The sequence below is a fragment of the Pinus tabuliformis genome, chromosome 1_2 (assembly GCF_031772625.1).
Source record: "Pinus tabuliformis cultivar Carrire ecotype Pingquan chromosome 1_2, CPIR1, whole genome shotgun sequence".
In the NCBI taxonomy this organism is placed as follows: Eukaryota; Viridiplantae; Streptophyta; class Pinopsida; order Pinales; family Pinaceae; genus Pinus; species Pinus tabuliformis.
Window position 1 is genome coordinate 583,769,072 of NC_142298.1, and position 10,572 is coordinate 583,779,643.

At 37.8% G+C, this 10,572-nt stretch overlaps 1 protein-coding gene across 1 annotated transcript; it reads right to left on the minus strand.

Moving 5' to 3' along the window:
• Positions 1-1,289: 1,289 nt before the first annotated feature.
• Positions 1,290-2,313, minus strand: LOC149206982 (thaumatin-like protein). Its single transcript, XM_089393829.1, has 2 exons — positions 2,055-2,313; positions 1,290-1,929 (listed from the first exon to the last, which is right to left on the minus strand). Exons 1-2 carry the CDS (start codon positions 2,128-2,130, stop codon positions 1,451-1,453), a joined length of 555 nt encoding a protein of 184 aa, XP_089249955.1. The 5' UTR covers positions 2,131-2,313; the 3' UTR covers positions 1,290-1,450.
• Positions 2,314-10,572: the final 8,259 nt, after the last annotated feature.

Genomic DNA, 10,572 nt, shown 5'->3' on the forward strand with positions numbered 1-10,572 from the left:
CAGTAAAATTTTAATCTTATTTGGTAAAAAATTAATTTAAGTAGGATATAAATACGTGATTTAGATATGCAAGGAACTAATGGCTTTTGATTTTAGTGATTGATGAGTGGCCACCACGAGAATATGTTGGTATCTTTTAGTTTAGACCATCAAATCAAAGAGATTAATTAGCAAAATGATTAAAATGCTCAATTCCAATAGGAGGGACCCCTATGAAGATAATGACTATCAAAATGGAATGAGATCTAAATTTTCATTTAATAATTGACCAAGAATACAATATAGCATGGTTCCACCAAATTTTCATGTAATTATGGATGAAGAATATAATGGTAAGTAATATTTAACAGATAATAAGCTCGTCAATACTGTCTGGCTATATATGCCCATCCCTAAATAATATATTTGTTTAAATCTAACTGTGAACTGGGAAATATGTAGCACCCAATATAATATGGCACAATTCTCTTCGAATGGTTAGAAGACACGTAGTTTATTGATTGACCAAGAATACACTATAGCACAGGTCTCCTGGAATGGTTAGAAGACATGTAGTTTATTGATTGACGAAGTATACAATATGGCACAGGTCCCCAAATTTTTCGTTTAATGATTGACCAAGAAAACAATATGGCACAGGTCTCGAAGAATACAATATAGCACAGAAGATATGGCGTTTAATGATTACAATATGGCACAGGTCTCCGAGCATACAATACAGCACAGAAGGGACAAGGTTTAATGATTAAATATGCCACAGGTCCCCTAAATTTTGATTTAATAATGGACCAAGAATACAATACGACACAGGTCTCGTGGACTGGTTAGAAGAGACGGGGTCGTCGTTTGGCACATTAAAATTACTTCCCAATTTCCGCAACTCGTAATCTTCTAGGTGTTCCCTGTCCGTCTTGAAACTAGTGGTCACAGACTTCCCTCTTCACTTTCTGTATGAAAGGATTAATTTTATTTCCTGTCTTCCTGGTTCGTACATGAAAATCTGAATGACAAATACGATTGATTTGAAACTTTCGCAAGCTCTTGGCATGCTTGAGTTTTGAATAAATGTTTGCATAATTTATATAGTCATTTCCTTGCTTTAATATTTATAAAACTATCTATAATTATTTACTTTAACATTTATAAAATCATCTTTAATTATTTATTAAATCATTTAAGATCACTTATAAGATATCCAAATTGATGCATATACCCCTTAAGTTATCCAAAATAGCATTACTCATTTGCAAAGTAGAAGTAAAACACCTTTGGCTTTTACAGGATAGAACTTCTTGCAACCATGCACGCAATGGTATTCTTATTATAAATATGAGAATACAATCAAGATGATTGTAATACTCTTATTATAGGTATGATACTACATAGAAATCGGTTTACTAGCGATGGATTTTATGTAACGACCAGAGAATTCAGTATGATAAACTTCTAATCAAGGGCAGAATATAATGTTGTAATTAGCACCAGAAGCGCAAGCGTGGGTTTTAGTGTCATCAGTGGGATATAGGTAGGCATCTGGGCACTGGTCCATTTTGCAAGTCAGTGCTTTGCAGCTACCGTCGGAGGGAGTTAGGGAGATAGGGACATTGAAACCATCAATTACAGAGAGGTCATAGAAATCTTGATTGTTGCCCCCATTCAGAGTATATTCAACCAGCGTTGTAGGAGACTGTCCCGAGAGCGTGCAGCTGAGCACGCCACCGCAGTCACCAGTGCTGCAGCTTCCTTTACCAGAGGCATCGAAGGAGCATCCAGTACGTCCCCAAAATCTACCTGAGCTTGTTCCTGCGGGCACGTCTACACTCCATGATTGACCCTGCCCCAACGCTTGACCGCCACCTACGGGAATTCCTGCGGCCCATACCGTGTATGAACACTGGTTCTGGATCACAAACGTCGCACCCGTAGCTCCTGCACTTACAAAAAAAAGCAAAAAAATATTTCTTTATGATATCAAATATTTCTTTATCATATCTAAACTCATTTACGTACATAAAATACGATGCAATGCAGTCAAGGGATTACTGTAACCTTACCTTGAAGACAAACGTTAAATATCAACGCTAGTATTGCTGTAACATAAATCGAAACTGCTAATGTTCTTGCCCCCATTGCAACTTTCACCACCAAGTAATTAAACACAACTACAAAACAGCGCAATACAACGAAGGAATTGCAGTTGAGCTTATTTCATGTTGTATACCACGAATGGCACTCTATATATAGGCGGGGCTAGCCATCCCAAACTACTGGTCATAGCGTAGCGTATACTGCACGAAATTCTTATGAAGGTTGATCCCCCCTAGTTGGGCGGTGTGGGAAATCAATTTGAGAGTGTGTTGAATAAGAAGGCGCGCTAATCGCTCCTGGACATCCGGGTCACGCCCCCTTTACCTTTTATTTTTCCAGATGTTCCGGGTCGTATTAAGCTAGCGATCACGAATATCCCAGGAAATGCTTATCCAGACTCAGAGTGTGGAAAAAATTACTAAGAGAGAGGATAAGAAAAAAAGCGTGACGTTGATATTTATTTGAGTATTCCATGAATGTTTCTGAGGTGGCATATTTATTTGAGCATTTCATGAACGTTTTTCTAGATAATCAAGCAAAATTAATTAATTTTATTTTTTTATCAAATTTTAAAATATTTTCGAAATCTACAATTAAATAAAAATTAAAATGCGAAAAACTCACTTCCCCACTTGGTAACTCCCTCACCTTGTACGGTTGTAATGTTTAAAATATTTTCGAAATCTACAATTAAATAAAAATTAAAATGCGAAAAGCTCACTTCCCCACTTGGTAACCCCCTCACCTTGTACTGTTGTAATGTTCCGGGCCCTCTTAAACTAGCCCTCTTGTTCTAGAATATGCCATCCGCTGGAGTGTATGACTCACTATGAAGATTTGATTTAATGATTCACCAAGAATACAATATAGCACGTGTCGCCTAAATTTTCATTTAATGATTGCCCAAGAAACACAATATGGCTGGACTTGTTAGAACTTCGAACTTAGGATGCTTTTTATGGAAAATGCTATTTCCAACCCCATAGCCTCATTAATGCGGGGCTACATGTGCAGGAGATAGCCACCTCGCGTTTAGATAATAAAAAAAAAACGGCGTAGTACCCACCTCGCGTGTTATAAACTCCTATCTCATGTGCATGTAGCCCCGCATTAATGAGGCTATGGGGTTGGAAATAGGAGTTGCCGCTTTTTATGACTGACTATCAACATTGACTGAGGACTTGAATCTTCATTTAATGATTCACCAAGAATACAATATAGCACGGATCCCCTAAATTTTCATTTGATTATTGGTGAAGAAAATAATATGGCACAGGTCTCCTGGAGTTGTTAGAACAGATGGGTTGTCGTTCGGTACATCACAATTGCTTCGTAATCTTCTAGGTGTTCCCGGTCCGGCTTGAAACGAGTGACCACAGGCTTTGAATAAATGTTTGCGTTAAAAAGTAGTTCGATTTAGGGTGATATGTTGAATGGAAATTCCAGAATGTCTTGTCACGTTTCAATGTGGAATTTGCTAGAATTTTGATAATGGATTTTATTTTTTTATTTTCTTAAGCTTGAATTTTTTTATTTTGTTAAGGTTGATTTTAAAGAGACATTTTGGATTTTTTTTTTGAAGGTTGAGTATTTATTACATCCGCGAAATAGCATTTTTGGTTGTGATAGTATATTAATTTGTTTTTTTTTTTTACAGTTTATGTATAGTTTAAAATGGGAATTTCGTTTTTGTTATTTTTTATTTTATTTAAATTTATTTATTTGTAAAGTGATTGGTTGAGGTCTTATTATTAGTGTGTTTTGGTAATTTTTATTTTTCTATTAATTACTAGTATTTCTGTTTTAAGTTTTATTTATTTTTTATTTAACTTTTTTATTTTTTATTTTTTACATTTTTTTCCTAACTCCATTGAATTTATTTTATTTAGGTATAGTTTTTATAATTCCCGCTTGCAAGATATATCAAGAATTCAAGAAATTGTTCTTATTACAAGAAATTGAATTCAAGGAATTGATTTTCTTGAATTCAATAAGTTTATCTTTTTTTCTTCTTTCGTGTGTCTATTAGTAATGTCTGAGCGTATCAATTATCATAGACCAAGGATTTGATAGCTATGAGGAAATCCAATGCAATGCACTAGAGCTCTTCATTTCATTTTGGGTTATTCAAATTTTATGGTGCATAGGTCGCGGAATGAGATCCAAACTAATTTTTCCATAGCTCTTCATTTCATTTTAGGTTATTCAAATTCTATGGTGCACGGGTTGGGGAATGGGATCCAAACTAATTCTACCCAGGTATTAACCAGATCTCACTTTGACGTTTTGAGTGCAAACAAAATGAAAGATGGTTAGAAATTTATTGGAATGTTATTCTTCAATTTCTCCTTTGTTTCAATTGGTTTGTTAAAGTTGTTTTACCTTCTTTCCTTGAACTAAACAAGCAAGGTTGGTCTCAGTTACCATGAAAAAACTTAATGTGTGAATTTTGTTAAAGCTTATTTATTCTACTCCAACTTTATTCCTAGTTAAGATTGATCTCAGTTACTATGAAAAAAGTTAATGTGTGAATTTTGTTAAAGGTTATTTATTCTACTCCAACTTTATTTCTAGTTTTATTCAAGGTGAATGTGCCAAATTCAACCAATTTAATATTAAGTAAAAAATTCAACCAATTTAATATTAAGTTAAAAAACATAGACAAACCTTTAGTCTTTGGAAAATATCTAAAAAGGGCTAATGATAAATTTTATTTATTTAAATATTTAATTTTCTTAATGATTTATAACTATGATAATTATAATCTAGTTGTTAAATTAATAGTAAAACATCTCTCTCTTTTTTTTTTATTATAACTTTAAGATAAATGAAGGGAACCATGGGAGGTGAGCGGAACGAGGGTTTTGAACAGAGAGCGACGGGTGCAAGCTGGTAACCATGGAGGGGCAAGGAGGGGGCAACTGCACTCCCTCCTACAGTCATGTAGTTATGAACAGAAGCAAGGAGGCTGGTTCGAATTGATTCAAGAAACTAATGGAGGTAGAAATGGAGAAGACAAACACAAAAAAGCTAGAAAGCATCAAATCTCATGAGCATGAAGAGAATCACGAGGAAGTGAGAAGAGAGAAGAAAATAGGAGACAACAGTCAGAGAACTGAGCACAAGACTGTGATAGGACTCTGTAAACCTAGGTCAACTAGTAAACCCTGGGTTGTTTTAAATGATCTAGCGCTACATATGCGCAGGGATCACATGGTGGCATACGTGCTTATATGCAAACTTATGGGAATATGGCCAACAGAGAAGGCTTTGCACACATGGATAAGAAACCACTGGAAACCAAAGGGAGATATAAACCTTCATCTTAGGTCCAAGGGATTATTCATAGTGGTGTTCACAAACCTAGAGGATAAAGACAGAGTGTTCGAAGGAGGACCATATTTCTATGCTACTGTAGGCCTCTACATGCAACCATGGGTGATGAATTTTGTCCCGGAACGAGAAACATTCACATCAGTACCGGTATGGATAAGACTCTACTCTCTACCTTTAGATTATTGGTTGCCAGAATCCTTAAAAGCCATAGGCAATAAATTAGGTCATTTTTTAAAAATATCAGATGCGACTCTGCGAGGTAAATATACCTCCTTCTTTCGCATATGTGTAGAAATGGACCTATCGGGAGCACTTCCATACGAAATCATTCCAAAAGTATATGATGAAGGATGGGTGCAGGTGGTGGATTATGTCCCATTCAGATGCCGTAAATGTCATGAACACATGCACCTCTTCAGAGACTGCGCACTAAACAAACTGAAGGACAATATGAAAACCAACACAGGTAAAGATCCTAAAGGCTTTACCAAGTTGGGAGGCAAAGGGAAAGGATGAAAAAAGTACCAAAAGAAAACTAACGAGGATAAGCAACCAAGCCATAATAGTTTCAAGATTTTAGAAGAAGAAGGTGGGAACAATGCGATGAACCAGGCACCGGAGGATAATCTTGTAGAGAAGGAAAAAGATGCTAGCATGGAGGACATAAATGAGAACAACAAACTAAAGGAGGATCTGCCAAGCACTATGGAACTTGGCAGGGACCATGAGATGACCCCAAGTGAAGTTGGTACGGAGGACCACGAACTACAGGAGATTCTTGAGAGGGAGAATCTCGATCTAGAAAAGTTCCTGGAGTAGGGAACCACCAAAGGTGTTTATTCTTTACCACAAGAGGAGTTTGACAGCTCTTCCTTTGGAGATCTCAAGCAAAAGGTTTTGGAGTCAAAAGGAACCATGATAGATAGGAAAATAGAGGGGTAAAACCGATGGAGGTAACATTAGGACACTCTTCCAAGAACCCAAGCCGGAAAAGAGAAAGGAAGAAATAGAATGAGCTACTGACAGAGTGTGGGAAACACATGATTAACTCAGGCAAGAGGAAAGATCTTACTACTTACTCATTTACAAACCTTTCATAATGAAGCTCACAACCTAGAACATTAGGGGTCTAGTAAGTAAAAGAAAACAAAGAAATCTCAGCAATAGAATAAAAGAAGAAAAACCAGATATGGTGTTTATAAAGGAAACAATATGTTCAATAAACAAAATCAAATAGATACATAGCAAATGGCTCATGAAGTACGAGTGTCTAGAAGTTAAAGCAAACAACACAGCAGAAGGGATTCTCACTCTTTGGAATCCCTAGAAACTTGGAATCCTGGATGTTGAAGCATCCAGGAACTACCTTTCGATGGTAATCCAACCTTTGGGCGACAAGGAACTCTATATGATCACAAAATGTCTATGGTCCTCAAAAACTTGAAGATAAACTCAGGCTTCTCACCTCACTAGAGGAGCTGAGAGAGAGACATCCTGTTATGCCCTGGATTTTGGGAGGGGACTTTAATATGATCAAATCTCTTATAGAAAAAAAAAGGCAGGACCAAAATACTAGGCAGAGACTCCATTGCCTTCCAGAACTTCCTAAACGACATGAGGCTCGTGGATATGGAGACAATAAATGGAACCTTCACTTGGAACAATAAGAGGGAACGGGCTTCTCAAGTTGCCTCTAAACTAGACAGATTCATAATCTCGGAGGACCCCCGTCTCACTGGCCTTGACTTGACTACTTTAATCCTTCCTTTCGAAGGCTCGGATCATTGGCCTATCCAACTCGAAGCTTCTTTTATAGGCACTCCGAGGAACAGACCTTTCAGGTTTGAAAATGTTTGGCTTAGTCACCTTGACTTCATCACTAATATTGGAAAATGGTCGGTGGAAAACATGCTCGTTCAAGGCACGAAGATGTTCCTACTGCAATAGAGCCTGAAATACATCAAACTAGGGCTTAAAGAATGGAACAAAAATGAGTTTGACAATATTTTCAAAGCAAAAAGAGAAGTTGAATAGAAACTACAGGGAATTAACCAATTCCTCATCATAGATGGCTTTACCAAGGAAAGGAAAATGCAAGCTGACTCTCTTCAACAGGAATGGGAAAACAAATGCCAGCAAGAGGAGATCTTCTGGAGACAGAAATCGAGAGCGCAATGGATTAAAGAAGGGGAAAGAAACACAAAGTTTTTCACAAGTCAACCATGGATCACAGGGCACATAACAGGATTTCAAAACTCAGAGATACTTAAGGGAAAGAGCTAAGTACCCACAAATAAATGGAATCTTCTCTAGTACAACATTTCCAAAGCATAGCAGAGGAGCCTCTCTTAGACAGATCACAATTTATCAATAGCTTCATACAGTACATTCCAAAACCTGTAACCAGGGAAGACAATTACAATATTAACAGGCCAGTGACTGAAGAGGAGGTCAATGAAGTCATCAAAGAGATGCAAAATGGGAAAGCTCCAGGTCCAGATGGGTTCGATGTAGACTTCTTCAAAACATGCTAGGAAATAGTCAAACAAGATATCCTTGATGTTGTGGAGGACTCGAGAAAATCAAAAATAGTTTTGAGGGCACTCAATGCATCTTTCATAGCCTTAATTCCAAAGCACGAAAAAGCTATGACAACAGATAGATTCATACCCATAGCTTTATGCAATGTGGTGTACAAAATTATTTCTAAAGTAATTGCAAACAGACTCAAGCCCCTTCTTCCAACTCTTGTGTCTGAGGAGCAAACTAGATATGTGGAAGGAAGGCAAATTCTAAATAACATCATTCAAGCTCACGAGGTGGTTCATTCTCTTAAGAGCAATAAGAAAGCGGGTATGATCATACAGCTTGACCTAGCGAAAGCTTATGATAAGCTAAGCCAGTCGTAAATCAGGGAAGTACTAAAAGCGTATCGCTTCGACCACAACTAGATAAGATGGGTAATGGCCCTTATTACCACAGCTAGTTTTTCAATCCTACTTAATGGCTCTCCATCTAGAACATTTAGGCCTTCGAGAGGCCTCAGACAAGGAGATCCGCTCTCCCCCTTCCTCTTTATTCTCATGATGGAAGGATTATGCAAAGCGATCAAGTTAGCCAATGCGGAAGGAAGAATCCAGTGTCTCAAACTAACCCTGAATGGGGATACCTTGACTCATCAACATTTTGTGGATGACATTATGCCACAGGATACATCCATGGTCAAGGAAGCTAAAGCTTTCAAAAAAATCTTGAACGATTTTTCTATGGCTGCTGGTACAGAGGTAAGCCTCACAAAATCAAAAATTTTCTTTTTTAACACCCACATCTCTATTCAGAGAAATCTCTCCAGAATTCTCAGCTTTCAAAGAGATCAACTACCATCCAAATATATGGGAATACATCTCACCGATAAACCTTTGAGTAAGGAAGTTTGGGAGCCAATGACTAATAAACTGTAGGACAAAATCAGGAAATGGACAAGTAGATCTTTGAATTTAGCAGGACGTCTAGTGCTTATAAAGGTTGTTCTACAAACCATCCCCATCTTCATGTTTTTAGTTCTTCCTGCTCCAAAAGGAGTTTTACAACACATCAGGAACATCCAAAGAGATTTTCTTTGGGGCAAAGGGGAAGAGAAAAAGAAATGGGCTCTGGTAGCTTGGGAAAAGCTCTGTAAACCCAAGACCCATGGAGGTTTGGGACTTCATGACCCGGAAACCCTAAGCAAAGTTTTGGGGGAAAAACTTTGGTGGAGATGGCTAAAGGAAATGAGAACCCCTTGGGCCAAGCTCTAGAAACAGAAGTATGCAAATAACTGGCAAGAAAGGGATCATATTCGAATGACAGGACTCATCAAGGGCTCCCACATTTGGAACAATGCTTGGGAGAATAGAGCCATTGTTCAGAAGCATAGTTTCTAGGAGATCAGAGATGGAAACCTAGCTTGGTTTTGAGAGGATAACTAGCAGTAGGAGCCTAACCTATGTAGAGAAGAACTAGCCATTCTCAAGAATGACACTGACAATAAAGGGCTACTCAGGGTAAGTGAATTTTGGGATCAGACAAGGGACAAGGGAAAATGGAGAACATGGAAGGACCTAGTATATAGTGAAGAGACCCCTTTGAAGGCCCAGGCAGAAGCTCTTGCAGTGATCCTGGAACAGAGAAATATTTTGACTTCAACATCGTTTGACCAACTAAGATGGGGAAGAAACAACGAAGGAAATTTCAACCTCAAAGAAGCCAAAAGAATTGTCACTGGGCTTGACTTTCCAAACCTTGGTAAGATATGGAAGGACCTATGGTAGAACTCGCATTGGATGCAAATCAAATTATTCATGTGGTTGGTGCAACATAAAAAAATTCTGACTTGGGAAAATATTAGAAAAAGAGGTTTAGTTGGTCCATCTAGATGCCAGTTATGTGGTCTACAAGAAGAAACGATGGATCACCTACTCAACCTCTGCCCATTCACCTCTACCTTGTGGAATTGGGTAGCCTCAATCTTCAGGCGAACTGATAGGGACGAATTTAGCATCACTGGCACTTTGAAGAATTGGAGGAAAGACTTCTCAGAAAATGAAATAATGAACAAAGCCTGGACTTTGGTACCAGGTTTTTTGATCTGGGATGTATGGAAAGAACGCAACAATAGGATTTTCAAGAACAAAATTGGCTCAACCCAGAGCATCATAGCTTAGATTATAAGACAAATCAAAGAAACTGTGAGCACCCTTATAAAGCAACCCCATAAGAACCCTCCTCTAGACCAGGATGTTCATATACTTTTGCATTTGGGTCTCCAGTTGCCTATCCCCCAGGGCATAAGCAAGATCGTAAGACATACAACAGCAAGGAAAGACTTCTGGCAACCGCCTCCTCATGGATTTTTGAAATTTAATATAGATGAAGCCTCTAAGGGAAACCCTGCGGTTTCTAGTTATGGAGGAGTCATAAGAGATAAGCAGGGATACATAAAAGTCATCTTTCATAGTCATTTGGGGAATGCCACTAATAATATGGCGGAACTCATGGCCTTAGAGAAATTCCTAGAAATCCTGATTAAATCCAATTTACACAATGCCATCATAAAAGTAGACTTTGAATTGATAATTAATTCGGTCAAAAAGATAGGCAACGACACAA

Bases quoted from the DNA above. Each gene is read 5' to 3' on its own strand.
- LOC149206982 (XM_089393829.1), bottom strand. From the start codon at position 2,130: ATGGGGGCAAGAACATTAGCAGTTTCGATTTATGTTACAGCAATACTA. The intron at 1,930-2,054 runs GTAAGGTTACAG...TTGTAAGTGCAG, and splicing joins ATTTAACGTTTGTCTTCAAG to GAGCTACGGGTGCGACGTTT.